The sequence below is a fragment of the Pipra filicauda genome, unplaced genomic scaffold (assembly GCF_003945595.2).
Source record: "Pipra filicauda isolate LSUMZ 115617 unplaced genomic scaffold, ASM394559v2 scaffold316_size853178_pilon, whole genome shotgun sequence".
Taxonomy (NCBI): Eukaryota; Metazoa; Chordata; class Aves; order Passeriformes; family Pipridae; genus Pipra; species Pipra filicauda.
Window position 1 is genome coordinate 132,196 of NW_024104439.1, and position 17,787 is coordinate 149,982.

The 17,787-nt window shown below is 38.3% G+C and overlaps 1 protein-coding gene across 8 annotated transcripts in view; it reads left to right on the plus strand.

Annotated features, from left to right (window-relative positions):
- The first annotated feature begins 681 nt into the window (after nucleotides 1-681).
- CC2D2A (coiled-coil and C2 domain containing 2A) overlaps nucleotides 682-17,787 on the plus strand; it is a 56,113-nt gene continuing 39,007 nt past the window's right edge. For 5 of the 8 annotated variants that reach the window (XM_027729457.2, XM_039383559.1, XM_039383562.1 and 2 more), the window contains exons 1-8: nucleotides 2,005-2,142; nucleotides 10,787-10,875; nucleotides 11,388-11,489; nucleotides 13,265-13,366; nucleotides 14,177-14,353; nucleotides 14,465-14,615; nucleotides 15,650-15,786; nucleotides 17,006-17,137. In XM_027729457.2, the coding sequence (XP_027585258.2) occupies nucleotides 2,100-2,142; nucleotides 10,787-10,875; nucleotides 11,388-11,489; nucleotides 13,265-13,366; nucleotides 14,177-14,353; nucleotides 14,465-14,615; nucleotides 15,650-15,786; nucleotides 17,006-17,137 (933 nt within the window). In that variant the 5' untranslated portion in view covers nucleotides 2,005-2,099. Of the gene's footprint in view, nucleotides 715-1,962; nucleotides 2,143-10,786; nucleotides 10,876-11,387; nucleotides 11,490-13,264; nucleotides 13,367-14,176; nucleotides 14,354-14,464; nucleotides 14,616-15,649; nucleotides 15,787-17,005; nucleotides 17,138-17,787 lie in introns of those variants that run through there. The other 3 variants (XM_039383556.1, XM_039383557.1, XM_027729456.2) reach the window with 3 other exon arrangements.

Here is a 17,787-nt window from a genome sequence, read left to right on the forward strand (position 1 = left end):
TCCAGAATAAACTGTCCTGTTCTGAGTTACTTCATCTGTGAGCACTGTACATCCCTTGTACAGCCCTTGGGTTTTGCACTGGTGCAGCTATGCTGGTGCAACAAGCACAGCCGTGGTCATGTTCCTTCCCACTAAAGGGAAAGCAGGACAGGAACTCACAGTAAGATGAGTAGCCATGAATTGAGTTGTACGGACATAAATTTAAAAATTTCCCCAATGCTTGTAATCAAATACAGCCACTTCCTAGTGCAAATAAAACTGAAGTAATTTGGCCAATAGAAGTGATTTCAGCCCAATGCTGAAAGGAGGGGAAAAAAGGGATTGAACATGTCTCTGTGATCTTATTATTGCGGCTGTCTTTATAGACCATATACAGGTTCTTTATGTAAAAACAAAAAAAATTGCAAGAGTGTTCATACACCATGCACAGGCCCACATTGTTCACTATTATATTGAATAATTAAATGGATACAGATATTTTTTAATCATTCCATTATGAAAAAAATATGGTTTTTTTTAAGTACTAAGGCTGTATGTTAAATGGTGTCATTTGATTATTTGGGGTGAAAATGTTAAATGGAATGTCTCTCGTGATCATTATGCACATATTGAAGCATATATCTTATGAGTGATTTCTGTGTTGCTTGTGACAGCCGGGTGTCAGTCACTGCCCAGATGAACTGCAGTGAGGAATCCCAGACGACAATCACTGAGGTTAGTGTCCAGTTAGTTGAGACAAAAGTGGTGTATGATCATTTTTCACTGAAGAGTAATAGGAATCTTTTATATATGTAACTGTGAAAAGTGAAATATATAAGCCAAGAGTCTCTTTTAAGCTCTTGTCAACCCTGGATCTGTCAGTACCATTCTAGTTAATGCAGATTTGCACAATTAATTTCTGTGCAAATACACTGCAACCAGATGTACCATATGCTGGAAGTAGGCACCTTTAACATGTTGGGTCTTTCTTTTTAATTCTATTTCATATTGATCCAACATTACTTGATTAAGTTATCTTCAAATTATTGGTTAAATACATTTAGTCTTGAGTAGGTTGCAGAACAATGAAGCTATCCTGTTTTCTTGTCTGCAGAAAAGTTTTTGAAGTGATCATGTTTAAACAGCAAAATGTTAGAAGGGGAAAAAAACCAAAAACTCCTGTGATATGAGGAGATAAACTGTAAAGATAAACAGGCAAGATGCTTTGGAGGTGTCAGTAGGCTTTAATCTTGATAATAAATAGCAGTGTATGTTAACTTTGGGCATTGTCAGAACTGTAGCTTGCCAGTGCCATCAGTGGAACATAAGCATATATTCAGCTGACAACCATCGATCCAGCTCACTTTAAAAAGAAAATTATACATATACACATATATACATACATATACATATATATATACACATATACATATATACACACAAATACATATATATATGTAATATATATGTACGAGCTGGATCAACATCCTGTAGATAGATAGATAGTTGTATACACTGGAGATATATAGATATATACAAGATAGATAGATAGATATACATACAGGATATATAGACAGATAGATAGATATACGTACAGGATATATAGACAGATAGCTAGATAGATATACAGGAGATATATACACATAGGATGTATATATACACGTATATATTTAATATGTATATAAAAAATATACGGGGAAAATTGCTACAGTCGGGTGTTTTGGTAGAGCAGAGGTTATGTCTGTGTGTCTGGGGACAAGGCCTGCCTGCACCCACAGCTCTCTCTCTCTCTCTCTCTCTCTCTCCGTGTCGGTCCCCGCCCGGCTCTCCCAAGGCTCCCTCAGCGCTCCCTCATCCCTCGGGCACCGCCGGCACCTCCCGCCCACCTCCGCGCCCCGCGCGGGCACTGCGCACGCGCGCTCGCTCTGCCCCGCTCCGCGCCGGGTCCCTCTCCCGCCCCCGCTCCCGCCCCGGTCTCGCCCTCGCCCCTCTCCTGCCCGGCCCGGCCTGGCCCGGCCGCCCCCCCCCATGTGCCTCTCGCGTCTCTTCTCGCCCCGCTGCAGCTGCCGGAGCCCGCGGGTGTGGCCGAGCCGCGGGCGCAGCTCAGGACCGGAGGCACCATGGCGGCAGCCCGGCCCCGCGACGCCCCGGGGGCGCTGCGCGGTGAGTGACTCCAGCGGCGGGGCGGGGCGGGCCGGGGCGCGGGCCCGACAGGCTGCGGCTGCCGGCGGGGCCGGGCCGGAGGGCGGGGGCCGGGGACAGCTGTGCCTGCCCGTGTTCCTGGAGTTAACCTCAGTCTCCGCTCTGAGGTTGCCTGCGGCGCACGAACAGCAAAACCAGCGCGCCCCAGCTCTGGTCCCCCCCGAGCTTCCCCAGGCTCTCCTGGCATTCCAGTACCAGCAGGGTACTGTCTGTGTCTGCCAGTGCCAAGTCAGCTCGGGCTTTGAGCGAAAGCTAACATGCTCCTATCGTATTTAGACATGCTTCTGTCACATTTAAATATGATTAGATTATGAGATGCCCTTACATTTTTCAAATTCAGTATTTACATGCTGGAACGTGCACCAGCCAGTCAGCCTCACCTCAGTCTCTGGAAAGGTGATGGAGCAGATGATTCTGGAGGTTGTCACCAAATATGTGAGAGAAATGAAAGTCATCAGGAGTAGTCAGTATGGATTCACCAAGGGGAAATCTTGCTTGACCGATCTGATAGCCTTCTATGATGACATGGCAGGATGGGTCGATGAGGGGAGAGCACTGGGTGTTGTCTGCCCTGACTTTAGCAAGGATTTTGACACTCTCCTATAATATCCTCATAGGTAAGCTCGGGAAATGTGAGTTAGAGGAATGGACAGTGAGGTGGATCAAGAACTGGTGGAATGGCAGAGCTCAGAGGGTTGTGATCAGCAGAGTAGAATCCAGTTGGAGTCAGTGGTGTTGCCCAGGGATCAATAATAGGTCCAGTCTTATTCAATTCGTTTATCAAGGACCTGGTAGAAGGGATAGAATGTACCCTCAGCAAGTTTGCTGATGATACCAAATTGGGGGGGAGTGTCTGATACACCTGAAGGCTGTGCTGCCATTCAGGGGGACCTTGACAAGCTTGAGAGTTTAGTGGGGAGAAACCTAGTGAGGTTCAACAAGGGCACGTGTAGCGTCCTGCACCTGGGGAGTACTGCTACAGGCTGGGGACTGACCTTCTAGAGAGCAGGTGTGCAGAGAAGGAGCTGGGAGTATTGATGGAGGACAAGTTGACTATGAGCCAACAGTGTGCCCTTGTGGCCGGGAGGGCCAATGATATCCTGGGGTGCATTGGGAAGAGTGTGGCCACCAGGTCAAGGGAGGTGATCTTCACTATCTACTCAGCCCTAGTGAGGCCACATCTGGAGTATTGTCCAGTTCTGGGCTCCTCAGTACAAGAAAGACAAGGAGCTACTGGAGAGGGTCCAGCGGAGGCCACAAAGATGATGAAAGGTCTGGAGCATCTCTTATGAGGGGAGATTGTGGGAGCTGGGCCTGTTTAGTCTGAAGAAGAGAAGACTGAGAGAGAATCTCATTAATGCATATAGATATCTCAGAGGCGGGTGCCAAGAGGATGGAGCCAGGCTCTTTCCAGTGGTGCTCAGCAACAAGATGAGGAGCAATAGCCATAAACTAGAACACAAGAAGTTCCATCTCAACATGAGGAAGAGCTTCTTTACATTGAGGGTGGCAGAGCACTGGAACAGGCTCCCCAGGGAGGTTGTGGAGTCTCCCTCTCTGGAGACATTTAAACCCCGCCTGGACGAGTTCCTGTGTCACCTGCTCTAGGTGTCCCTGCCTTGGCAGGATGGTTGGACTGGATGATCTCCAGAGGTCCCTTCCAAGCATAACGATTCTGTGATTATGTGAACCTTGTATTTTGTGCTTGGTGTCATTCATGGATATGAAAATGTGTGGTTTTATTGATGTGCTATTTTTAGTCACATGTGAAATACTCTACTCACAAAGTGGGAGAATGTGGGAGAGTGATGTGGTAGAGAGCTGTTAGAACTGAATGTCTAACTGCAGGTTTGGAAAGAATAGAGGTGATTGGTACTCAAAAACTATACTTCAATTTTTTCAGCAGAATCTCTGCAATATTCCTGTTAAATAATTTGGACAAGATTAGTGTGGTGAATCTTACTGCGTGGTTTTGTGGTTTACCTAAATAGGATGCATAAAAGAGATGCATAAGAGCAGAATATTAAAAAAAACCAGTAAAATGAAAATCCAGTGAATTACAAACATGCTTAGTTTTTCATCGATAACAAGTTTTACCAAAATAAAATGTATGTATTATCCTCAAACACATTTTAGAAAAATATGGTATTTGTTACAGACATCTACAGTTAAGGGATGTTTTCAACTTTTAGAGGTCTGTGTACTTTTCTTTTGAGTGCTTTTTGAGTCTCACTGTGCCAGCTTGTGCTAGGAAGTGATATGCCGTTGACAGACAGAGTCCAAACAGATTTCAGAATTATTGCATGGAGAAATCAAGAGACACCCTCTAGTGATGATTATTTTCTTTTACAGAAGCTCGTTTTCCAGGAATAGACAGAACAGCACAACAGTACTCTGAGAAGAAAAGTAGCTGTTAGGTCCCCTGTGTGATAAATGTTTTGTTTTCCAAAGTGTTTTGCTCTGCTACTCCTTCTGTTCCTGAAATTCCTGTAATTCTGCAAATTTTATGTGATCGAGTGAAAAGTACATGTGGTATTCTGAATGGACTGTATCATTGGTTTACTTAATTGCAGTATAATTTCTCCATTTGTTCTTGGTTTTTTTTTAAATTACATCTTACATTTTGATAAAGAATGCACCTTGAGCTGAAGTCCTTGTGTGTCTATCCAAAACTTATTTCAATTTCCCCTGCCCCCCTATGATTCAGTCTGATAGTTTTATAAATAATTGAAATTTCCATCTTCTATATATGAAGGTTTTGAATATGCTAACACTGCTGTTTGCTGTTGTGTTGCCCAGTCATAAAGTAACAGTAGATTTTTCTTTGAGCTTCTCACTCCATTGTTAGGGTGATGATCTGTGTATGAATTTCTGATTATCATTGTCTTGCCAAGTGATGACTAATCATTTAAAAAAAAAAGAAGTGACATCCCCCACAATTTTTCAGGTGCCATTGAGAAACTCTGTACTGGCTGTTTGCTCCACTATCTTCTTTTTTTGTCTTCAATGCCTATGGTAATGCATTTTATCCAGGCCTTTTTAGTTTGTCATGGTTGTTACCAGATTATGTTAAATTTGTGGTGTTAAAAGTAAACACACACCCACACCCTTTTTTTTTTTTTTGGAAAGGGAACTGTATTTTAATACAAGGAAGTAGGTAATGTTTGTGGAAATATCATTTTGTGATGTCCCTCAAATATTAGGTTTATTTTATGCTAGCATGGAATGATTATTTGCTCATTCTCGGCCCACTATGGCAAACTTATCTTGAAACACATCCATCAACTACCTCTTCACTTAATAGTCAACATAATCTCTGTACCAGTCCTTCAAAAATTGAGTCAGTCTCTATTATTTTTTAATGCAGTCTGTAGAAATTCTTTATTTTACTGTAATCCAACTGTGTGTATGCTTAGTGCCTTTACACCTTTCTCAGGTGGAGTGACTTGACTAAATGTCAGTCCACTAGTCAGACTAATTAAATAAGAGTTTCAAAAGAAGAATTGCTTCGAATAGGAAGCCCATGTCTGATAGTTATTCCCTTGTGAAGGCAGCACAACTGCAGTGTTACTAAATCTTTTTCTTCATTGTTGGGTTTTTTGAATTTGTATAGTTATTTGGTTGCAGTTTCCAATGACTGTATCCCTGAAAAATACAACAGTGTTTCTAGGACCCGTGTTGGAAGTTACCATTCCTTGCTTTCATTCAGGTAACTGATGCTTGGTCACTGTCTCTCTGCTTTCCCTCGTGCCTGGTTTTTACATCCTGTCGAGATACTTGCAGCAGTTTTGGGTCTACATTGGTGCAGAGAGCTTTGAAGCCACACAGAGATCCAGTGGGTTTGGGCTCCTCTGAGTGCAGAAGTCAAAGGACACTTAATAGGTGGCATTTTCAAGTTCTCATTTGGGCCTTGTTTCAGTTTGACTATCCAGCACACTTATTAACCTACCAGAAGTAAAATATGGAGCCATATGGAGCAGGATAATGACTCTTCCAATGTAAAACATGGTGTGAATTTTTTTGATACAGGCTTCTAATGGTAATCCTGCAAAGTGATACTCCCGTGGATATTAGTTTTAATTCTTTCACTTCAAAAATATACTTTGAAGTTAAGCACAAATTAGTTGGCTGTAGAGTCCATTCACGTAAGCAGAACAAAAGTATATGTCCAGAGAAATAAAATAACAAACACATTTTTTTAAAGTTGTCCTTTTTTCAAGGAACTACAGGATCCCACATTAATCAATGCATTGAGTTAATTTTACTGCAACTACCAAAGCCTTAAAATGTTTTTCATTATGTATAGAAAAGATAATTACCCTGTTATATCAAGGAACTGATTAATCAATGAAGAATTCTGCATACAGAGCATGAGTTCTGATGCTTTAAAAGGTACTTAAAATAGCAGCAGATGGTTTCTGCCCTAATTTTGCATGTTTATGTTGTTCATTTTAACCTGGCTTGCCTGGAAATGTTTACAGACAATTTTCAAGTATGTTGGAAGATCAAAAGCAGATTCTAATCTGTTGCTTTCTAGTTTTCATTTATTAGAATGGAATTGAAATGAAGCATTTGCTGCAATGAAATAGAATATGTTTTTGCACGCTAACTGAACAGATTGCAATGGCAGAAAAAATCACAAGAGGGAAATCAAAAGGTAACTTTGGACCAACTTCTGCCTTTAAGTAGTTTTATCTATATCTTGATACTTGGTTTTGGTGGGGGGTTTTTGGTAGATTGGTTTTCTTTGAGAGTTGATTTTTGTTATTGTCGTTGTTTGTTTGTTTTTTAACTTAAAAGCCCACACTAGTGAAGATTCCATAAGTGTTTAAGGGACTCAGTTCCAGTGCTAGAATACCCCAAAAGTTTAAAAGTTTTTCCAGTGTGTAGTCACTTTTCATATTACAATTAAAGTCAATCATTTCCATCTCCAGCAGATAGAGCCTTCTGTGTGCCAGAATTGTTTGTGGGCCTGACCTTGTAGAAGTTGTTGAAGTTTTTTCTCAATTCCAAAAACTTTTCAAATGCTATCTTTGAGCAAATGTGACTTCTGAGAGTTCTAGCCTGCATGTTTTACACACAGATAAACATTACTCCACCATTCATACCATTAATAAATGTTCTAAAGGCATTAGATTGAGGCAGATCCTGAAAATTCCTGCTCAGTAGGGGGTTTGAATTTATGAACTGTTACTTGCTTACCTCTTTACTTGTGATTTGCCAATGACTTGTATGTGCCCTCTTCCCCTCATCCACCCTGTCATTTCATCAAAATATTTCCTACTGAAAGGCACTTCCCAGATAGCAGGCTCAAAAGTTGAGATGTATGATTTTTCTGATATTCACAAAAATGAGTAGAATATTCTTTGAAGAACATTAAATTGTCTTGATAGGCTTTAATCCTGGCTAATCTAGGCCTTCTGTTGCTTATTATTTTACCGTCTTTTACGTATTTACAAATAGAGTATTTTTTGTAGGTTGAATTTAAACTGAATTGTTTATGCTTCTGCAGCTTGCTCTTTCTTAAAAAAGAGACTTGCCTGGGAGTTTGGAACTTATCTGTTCTCCATCATTTCTTGGAATCACTGACAGTTCTGGCTTTGCTGCAGCCAGTTCATTATTGGATACTCTACCTTGATGTTTTTTAATTAGCTCAGTCTGATAAATATTTATCTACATCTTGTTCTCTGTTTTGTCAGTAATTCTTACTCAGTTCTTACTCATTCTACATTCCTTGCTAGAAAAGACAAAATGCAAATACGTTTTTCTGTGTGTTGTCTCTTAGTGTCTCTATTGAGTACTTGCTTGCTTCTGTCTCTACTATTCCTCTTGGAAAGGAAGTGGTTATGGGATCCTTGCTTTTCCATGTCTCATGCTAGTGAGCTTTGGGCCTTGTTCATTCTTTTGAAAGTTTCCAAATAAAATGAATGTTTCTTTTTTACAAATACAGGCAGTAAATTGTGTAATTTGGAAATATTAGGATTCTCCAAAGTCTTTTGATGTTTCTAAGTAGAATCAGCAGTAGTGGGGTTTATCTTAATGTATTTTTTTCTAAATGACAGCGGACTAAGGTTATCCTGGAAATTAGATTGCACTTTGGCATAGTAGGTAGCCTTTAAATGTTTAAGTTGTATATTCAACATACGGTATTTTCTGCTGCCAGCAAAGCTCTTGGAGTAATATTGAATCAGCCATAATGTGATATATGTTGTGTGACATTACCCCTCCTAAACCCTTACCCTTTGCTGTTTTATCTCCCTTTTGTGAATTTAATGCCTTATATGAACCTGAAATCGCCCTTTACTTAAGACCTCGGCGAGCGATGTTCTTTCATAAGGGCAAAGAACAGTCAGTATTTGGCTCAAGGAACAGACAGGTAATGTAATTTTGTACTTGGTGATAACTAGAAGAACTTATTTAACTAGAATGTTATGTGTTCCCAGATTAAAAATTAAAGAAAAAAAGCCTCCACAAAGCACGTGTGCAAAAAGAGCTGCAGTTTTCTCCTGATAGTCATCTTAGAGTTGTTCCAGTTAAAGGGCCAGTGTGTTCTGTGTGGACCAATGGATTCCCTCCTGGAAATAAAAACCACTTACAAAAGTTAAAAAGAAAAAAAAAAAAGACAATTCCATGTATAAGAAGGGATACAAATAATTTCTCTTTAAAAAGTTAATATTACATGTATCAGTTGAAGTTAAAGTTTCAGTAAGCTCCTGAGAATGTCCAGGTGAACTCCAGGGCTCCAGTATGACTCAAGCAGTTGGTGCAGATGGGGAGATAATTATGTAGCTAGGATTAATTTGAAAAATGAAGAAATTATTTAGATCTTTCAAAAAGAAAAGTACTTAAGTGGTGACTTTCCAAGCTATTAAGTATATAAAACTATTTTTTCAACTAAAAATATTTTGGAAGATTTTATGAAGAGGATAGCCATGAGTCTTGTACAGTTGTAGTGCAATCCCAGAGAAGGAGATGGGCACATTCTCAAAATACTGTGCAGAAGTCAACCATAATTGTGTTTAATACATAAAACTGGAAGAAGTATTACCATTTGCTTACACATAGAATCTCATTTACATTGTAAATTTAAAATGTTTTTCATTTGTGTTTGTGTGAGAGGATGAGTTGTAGGTGTCCACTTCTTTGTATATCTGACCACAAGAATGAAGCTTCCCTGTAAACAAGTGGATAATTATTCATTCTTTTTATTTAGGTATCAGGGAATGTAGTAGGGTACAGGATCACCTTACTAATATTTACTGAATCTATGTGAAGAAATCTTAATCTGGAAGGATTTGATACATGGAAGGAATGCCATCAGTCCTTCAAAGGAAAAGGAGGCCCTGATAAGTTTGGTTATCAAAAGTCACATTCAGTTTTAATGATGGAGGAAAAGCCTGGGCTTTTTTGGGAGCAGCAATTCAAAGACTGCAACAAGCAGTAATTCTCCTTTTCCATAACCATGATTGCCCAAGTCAGTGTCCAAACCGGTATTTACTGCCTACCAAAAAATCTCATATGCCACTGATTTAAAACTCAGAATTTTATGTTTCACGGGATCAGCAGAGAGTACTTGATCCTAAAGGATGTAGAGTTTTGATGAATTCTTTGGGTTGGAGGGTGGGATGTGCAATTTTTTTGTTTGTTTGTTTGAAAACAGCCCCAAGGGTACAGTTCTAGTGATGACCTCTAGCTGGACACTACACAACCCTTTGAGCCTCACAGTTCAGCCAGTTTTCAGTCCACCTAGGTACATGGTCCATATTTCATTACTTTCTCTATAAGAATGTTGCAGGAACCGGTGATAAAAAACATCCACCACTTTCCCTTCATCCACTAATCCAGTTATCATGTCATAGAAAATTGTGTCATTGGTCAGGTAGAGGTTTATCCCCTTTGTAAATCCATGCTGATGACTCTGAGTTTTCGTCTTAACATATTTGACAATGGTTTCTAGGATTATTTGCTCCATCACCTTCTTGGGCATCAAGGTGAGGCTGATCAGCCTGTAGTTCCCCAGATTTCCCTCCTTGAAGACAGAAGTGATCCTCAGGAACCGCCCTTGATCATCACCATGATCTTTTAAAGATAATTGAGGGCAACCTTCAGGTAACATTGACCAGCTCCCTCCGCACTGATGGCAGCATCTCATTAGGACCCTTGGGCTTGAGTCTGCCCAGGTTGTTTAAATACGTTTAAATATGGCCTTACTAGCTTGTGTGTGAAATGGGAAGTTACCTGATGATGCCGTTTCGGGTTTTATAGCACATCACCATTCAAAATTAGATGAGACAGCTCTGACTAACAGCTTGTAAAATGCCAGGAAATTCTTTTATGTGTTTTTAATAGAAAAGAAGTGTGACTATGCATTACTTAAGGTGGTTTATAGTATATAATGAAAGGTAGATCCTTCACAGTTAAAGGCATTTAAGTGATAGTCTGTAAGGACTGAATTCCAAAAAATGTTTCATTCATTCACATTTTCTCATGCAAGTTCTCTCTGTTGGAACATGGGATTATGTATGGTATGGATGGTTTTATTTAACATACATTTCTTTCAGGAAATACTTAATTTAAACATGTTACCATGTCTTCTCTGTTTCAGAGTTGCCACCTGTTCCTTCTACATCAAGGACAGGTATTGCAGAGCTTTCTGTTAGACAGCGAATGAGAGAGAAACTAAAAGCAGCAAAGGTGAGAATTCTTCAGAAGTCCTATTTGGTTGACCTCAGTCTTATAAGTACCACTCACTTCATTTTACTTGCTTTGTGCTATGTGAATCTGAGTTGGGATATCTGATTTTTGATTTCTAATGCCAAAATAATACTAAGTTCATTGGTACAGTATTTTCTGTATCGCTGTATTTTTTTTCTAGAGTTTATATTTAATTTGTTTGTAATAACATACGATGTATTGTTTTATAATTCAAATGATACAATCATTAGAAGATCCATCTGTCAAGATCCATTTCTCAAAAAATTTCTGACACTATTTTGAAATCAATGGATTTCTTTGTAAGTTTACTGTGCAGTTTAATAAGACCTATTAATATCTAGGTCTGTAAAATCACTTAAGCTGATTATATATAAAAGATTCTGTCCCTAACACAAACATGAATAAGTTGTTGAGTTCCTGGGAATTATTGTAGCTTTGATCTTATTCTATTTCTGTTATAGCTAAGCATTTTTTTTTTATTTTTTGCTTAGTCAAAAGCTGAACTTACTTTATCCCAAGAATACCCCAGTCCACAACCAAGGCGTTTAAAAGGCATCAGAGGAAGAAACCTAGAAGTCAGACTGGATAAAGTGGTAAGAAAGAGCATTGTGTCTTGCTGTGTGAAACATGAAATAAATCAAAGACTACAGTCTCGAAGATCAATTTCATTGATCAAAATTATACTACTGTTTGAATTAGTAGACAGGAAGGAGCCTTTCTGATTATTGCTTTCAATGTACGTATTTAACAGTAATAATTTGCTTTCATTGTAGTTGACATGTAAAGCTTCTGTCATTTAAAGGTTCATAACTTCTGTTGCTTTAGATGCCTTGAAGTATTTTAAATTTACTGTAACAGAAAAGACCACTGTATTACATACATACATTTACTTACAAATTTATATAAATTTGCACAGTGTAATTGCTAAATGCTGGGTATTAGCTTTATATCATTGTGCTGTATTGTATTTCCTTGTTACTATTTTAGATTAGAAAATGATTTTTGTATTAAAAAAATAACAAAGGCTCTGTCTGTGCAGAATTTGCACTCATATTCTTCAAAATTCACAAAGAGATTGCTTGCCTGTAGAAAATGTGTTCCAAAGAATGTGTATGCCCAGGAAATAACAGCATGTAGCAGTAATGCTTTTATCTGGAATTCCAAACAATACGAATTAGCCTGGCTAAATTACTTGTCTTGGGGAGAATTACCTTTTCATATAGGTTGAGGGTAGGTTTTTGGCAGTGTTATCTTATAATAAGTAATTGTTACAGCTTTCAGTTATGTAGTACTGTTTTAATATGTTTGTATTAGGAAAATGTAGAAGTGATACCCTTATTAGAGTTGGTTATTAATTTTATATAAAGAATATCTGAAACCTTCCATGTGTTGGTTTTGTTTCCTGTACTTATTTACTCACAATTGAGATATTGTTTTGTTGTTAAACAAGTGGCCATGAGATTGACAGAGTTGGAGATTTTCTTTTTGCAATAATTATTTTGAAGTTTAGGTGGAATAATTGTAAGCTTGAGAAGAGTCTTCCTTTAATCTAATGGTTCAGGCCACAGATAGAGTGGTAGATGTGTTTATGTTGGCTGAGCTTGGTGAAAATCACTTTGAAGCACTTAAATGAACTTGCTGAAGCAACCTCAGAACCAGTGACATTTACAGTGATCTGCGTGTAGGGACAGATACGGCTTTACAAAACTGGGAATGGATAACCATGCTACTGCCTTTCTTGAAAAGGCAGGGGGATGTCCCCCATGCAGTTTGAGAGTAGCATAGCAATAGTTGTTTGAGAGAGAATAAAACAAATAATCAAGTCTTTATTTCAGCACCCAAGCAATGGATGCCACCTTCTCTGAATAATACCGAAGAGGGTTTTCCTGGTTGCAGCGGAGTTTGTCTGAGAGGCTCCTTAATTCCATTCCCTGGGCAGCAGTGCCTGCCAGCAGCACCCCTGCCACTGTTACCTGGCCCGGGCTGTTTGCCAGCCCCTCATTTGCAGAGGGAAAGATTTGCCATTGTTGCCCCATTTCCCCCCCTTTGGAGATCAGCACATGGCTGCTTGTGTTCAGGAGTGCAGAAACAATGATCCCATCAGCAGTGAAGACAGTAAGTTGTTATTTAGGCAATGAACCATTTCTTGATACTCTGCAGTCTGTTTCTTCACCCAAAGGAATTAAGTAATAGTTGGATGTACCCTTTCAAAATAAATATAAAATCAGTTTGTTACCACAGTGACTGTGTTTCTCTCTTGTTATTTTTTTTCTGTAAAAATGCAATATGTAATAACTGTGTTCAACTGTTTGTATTTTTTATGGTTCAGTAAATATGTGCTAAAACTCATGTATTTATTTTTATGCAGGCTGATAATGATAAGTTTAGGGAGATGCGAGAGGATGAAACCCACTTACCACCAAAAGTAAAGTTTCGTGATTCTGTAAAAAAGCTTAAGCACAAGTCAACAGTAAGTACCAATTCCTTCATTTCAATAACCCATATTAATTTCATTTAAGCACTGTATGGCTTCATGGTTCTGTTTGAAAAAGCAAACAGAATTCAGTCTTATGCATTGGAGAGAATGTTATTTAATTAAAAATTTCACAAACAGTGTATGCCAACAATTGAAGTATATAAAGGGAACCTTCATCAAATGTAAGAATGGCTTTGGGTCATTTGATTAAAAAAAAGTTCAGGTAAATCCATCTGGACACAAATACTGGAGCTTGGAGGAAAAATGTTTCTTCTGTTTAAATCCTTTTTATTGAATGCCACTGGTTGGCAGTTAAAGCATTTTGCAGATTAGTATGTTGGTATTTATTAGCAACAAAATGCTGTTAATTCTTTTGTTAGAGGATTCATCCTAAAGCTAAAGGGTCCTGGGTCCTTCAGAGGCAAAAAGCCATTAGAAATTTCTCTTCATATCATTCACCTGGACATCTGCCTTATGGCCAGAATTTAAACTTTGGCATTTTGTGATTCACAAATTGTTTATGTTTAAAACAATAAACATGTTAAAATTAAACCTTTTTAATAAAACATTGCAAGAAACATTCAGTGAAATTATAATATAGCAATAGAGAAAGTATCATGTATGATTTACAAATTTCAGTTAGCTGCAGTATTTGGGTGAGTTCTCTTTGATATAAAATAATTACTATCCTGTGACAAGTTTTTATACATGCTGCTGTTTTGTATTCCTAATGGAAAAAATTATTCACTTGCCCTAATTTTCTTATAAATGTCGTATTAAAATATCTTTGCTTTCTTTTCTTAGTTCCAGAATGATTTTCCTTCTGAGGAGGAAGCATATAATTTCTTTACCTTCAATTTTGATGCTGGACGAGAGAATATGAAATCCGGAGCCAGGAAAAGGAATGGATTAAATGAAGAAGATGAGGCAGAAGGGGAATGTGTAGAAACCCATGAAGATGAACAAGAGGAGGATGAAACGGTCTGAACTATAGGAAAAAATGTTCATATTTAAAAATTCTGAAAGTATACTTTCTCAAGAAACTTTCTTAAGAAACAGATGAACTAACAGAGATGTTTGCACAACCTATAGGATGAAGACGTACACCTCATTAAAGATGATGATTTATTCATGGGGCGGACAGATGAAGATTTTGTAGTAATGAAACCTACTGAATGTGAAAACTACTCTGAACAGCTGAAAAGGGAAAAAGAATTTCTCTTCATTCCCAGCATGCTAACAGGTATGAAGATTGTGCTTATCCATTTTGTTCCTGGATTTTGCATAGCATGGCATTCTTTAATCTGCTGAATAACTTTTGTATCAACTGTGTCTGGTAGTAGAGAGATACTTAATTGGGACTCTCTGACACTGATCACCCAGTCAAGTCTGAAAAGGTCTGACAGAAGGATTAACTAGAAGCATGCACACCTCAGTGGGTCATCAGCTGGTACACTCACAGGGCACATCAGTTGCTCTGGGGTAATTATCTTAGTGCTGCCTATAAGGAAGTGCAAGATCCTGGCTCTTCTTCCACTGGGGTTTAGCTGTTACGTTGTTGAACATACGCAGCAGGTTACTGGGTATGCACATTTAGGAGCTGAGGTGGCTCATGCACTGTGCATTATAACTTACACTATTTATTCGCTTGGCTACATCTGCAATTTTTTCTGTGTGGCAAGTTTGTCAGGAGTCATGTAAGTAACGTGATTCAAGGGGCCCTTTTCACAAAATGTGATTTTGTGAATTGGAAACGGTCAACACTGATCATGTCTATGACCTTTTTACCTTATTCCCGTAGAACTGCAAAGCCCTAAAAAATTGCTTTATAATATCACTTGCTATTTAATATTTGAACTGGAAGAAACAGAAACGAGTCTCTCAGTGGTCTGTACCAGAGCAGTGTTGGTACAGCTTGCAATGCAATGTCAAAATATTTGGCATTGGGTGCCTCTGTCTTTTTGTGTCTTGTAGCTTAGTTCTGACTGCTTCCAGTGTGATCCACTGTGTTCTGAGTTAGGGAATAATTTATTGTAATCCTCAGTATAATCCCTCCCTATTTCAAGATTATTTCACTGTGTGTATGGGCTCAGTATTTTTTAAGAAAAGGACATATTTTGGTTATATTTTATTTCCTGTGTAGGAAAATATTTCTGACAGCATGCTTAACATGCAGTGCCATTCATTTTAAGAACTGCATAGGCTCCTAGAGAATTAACAAACTAGAATTACAGTTGTAAGATATTTTGCATGGTTTTCTCTTTAATTTCTTATTAGTGCCTGTTTCTGAGAAGATGCCTGAAAATATGCAACCCAGGTACCTTGAGGATGAAGGTCTTTATACAGGAGAAAGGCCCTTTGTATCACAGTCTAATCAAAATATTTTAGAAAACAGAATACTCAGACAGGAGCAGGTAAGTCACTGCTACTTTCTTAGTTTTCTTTTTTTATTTACCAGTATTTTATTTTGTTATAGTTAGATAAGTGGATGGTTACACTAATATGGGGCTTTCATCTTTAAAATGTTTAGCAGCATCAGATATCGGGAAATACAGATTTTTGTGGGAGTGTGTTCTTAGTGCAACCCAGTTGTCAGAGAACAAGACTGGGTCTTATTGGTATCTTTTCCTGGTTCTCCTTGTTGCCTGCTGGGGAACAGATCACTGATCAGACTGTAAGGATAATCAAATATTGGTATAAATTATCTGGAAAGGTTGTAGAATCGTTTCAGATTTTTAAGAATGTTTTGCAGAAACACTTGGGAAAGTGGCTTGCATATATTTTGTCCTGCTATATTTTCCTATACACAGTAAGGTGTGTATAGTTTAGTACAGATTTAAGCTCCTATGCAGCAGCTACCCTTTATATTTTTTTATGATTCTGTGTATTCTTTGTGGGCTAGCAGAGGTAATTTTCTGAATCAGGCTGGGAGTATTTGGATCTAAAATTTTCAACTGGCCACCTTCAACCCAGTTAGTTTTCTGTTTTGTGTCATGGGTTCAACATCAGCATTTGGTTCTATGGTCAGCTTAAACCAGGCGTGGAAATAAGAGGGCAGAGCACCATTTTTTTTTTTGGGCAACTGCACTGGTTTAAGCTGTATTTGAATCCAGGTAATGAGAACAGAGGGATGAATTAGAACAATGTTCAACATGTGAAGCCATGAATACAACTGGTGTGTAAGATACTTACCTCATCTGCTTTCATAGATGCTGTTTAAGTAGTGGACTAGATGATTTGTGAGATACTTTGATAAATTACCTGAACTTCCATTTAGCTCTTGTGTAAAACAAGATGTACAATTATTTCAGTTTTAGTGATTTAAGAAAGTAACATTTAAGTAAGTGGTGTAGATGTTGGTTTTTTTTTCCTTTCAAATCTGTAACACTGAATGTTGGAAGGAAAAAAGTCAGTATACCTAAATTTTGAGCAACTCCTTGGTCTTTTGATTTCAAAACTTACCTATGATATATTTGAAGATTTCATTTTGGTGTCTTAGGAAAGTTTTGGTTATTTCAGGCACAAACAGTTCATAGTACCTTTTATTCTGTATTTTTTCGACAAGAATTATAATTTTGCAAGTAATTTGTGTAAAAAGTAAGAAACAAAATAAAATTATGTTTTTCTTTGTAGGGGAAAGAGTGGTTTGGTGACGATGGCAAAATCTTAGCATTGCCTAATCCAATTAAACAGTCTCCTACTAGGCCTCCAATATTTTCTCTTGAAGAAGGCATTGCACCAGAACTTGAAACAGTTTATAGAAAGGTAGGCATATTTCATATATGTGGAAATATATGACCCAATATCTCAATTCTTCTGCACCAGAAACCCTGGTGACCTGAAGGGTTTTGTACTAAGAACTATGACTGCTGACTGCTTTTCCACAACTGTTCTTTAAATGTGCTCTACATTTTCAAGTATATTCCACCTGTTTTATTCTGGAAAAATGCATACCAAAGAATGAAGAGTTAAGGTGATAGTACTGGTTGAAATAGAAAAGCATCGGTCCATGACAGTCACTAAGGTCTCTGTGAGGCACCCTTGGATATTCTCATGACAGAGTAGGGTGGTTCCTATATTAGTGTATTTGTAAACCTCGAGGTAGGACCTAATAGACAGACTTGGTCATCAGCAGCTGAAGAGAAATAATTGAAGAGCGTGTGCAGGATGGTTATTTTACAGTGATTAAACTCCTCCTTAATAAGTCTTTATATGCAGTTCACTCATATAGGCAGCAACTAATTTTGAGTTATGTAGCATCAATTCAGATATATTTGGGGGGTTGTAGGTTTGTGTTGTTTTTTTTTCTTTGTTGTTTTTCTTGTTTGGTTGCTTTGTTTTGTTTGCAGGTTTTTTTGTTACTGTTTTTCCCTCAATAACAGCATACCTACCCTGGCAAACAGCAGTTGCAATGT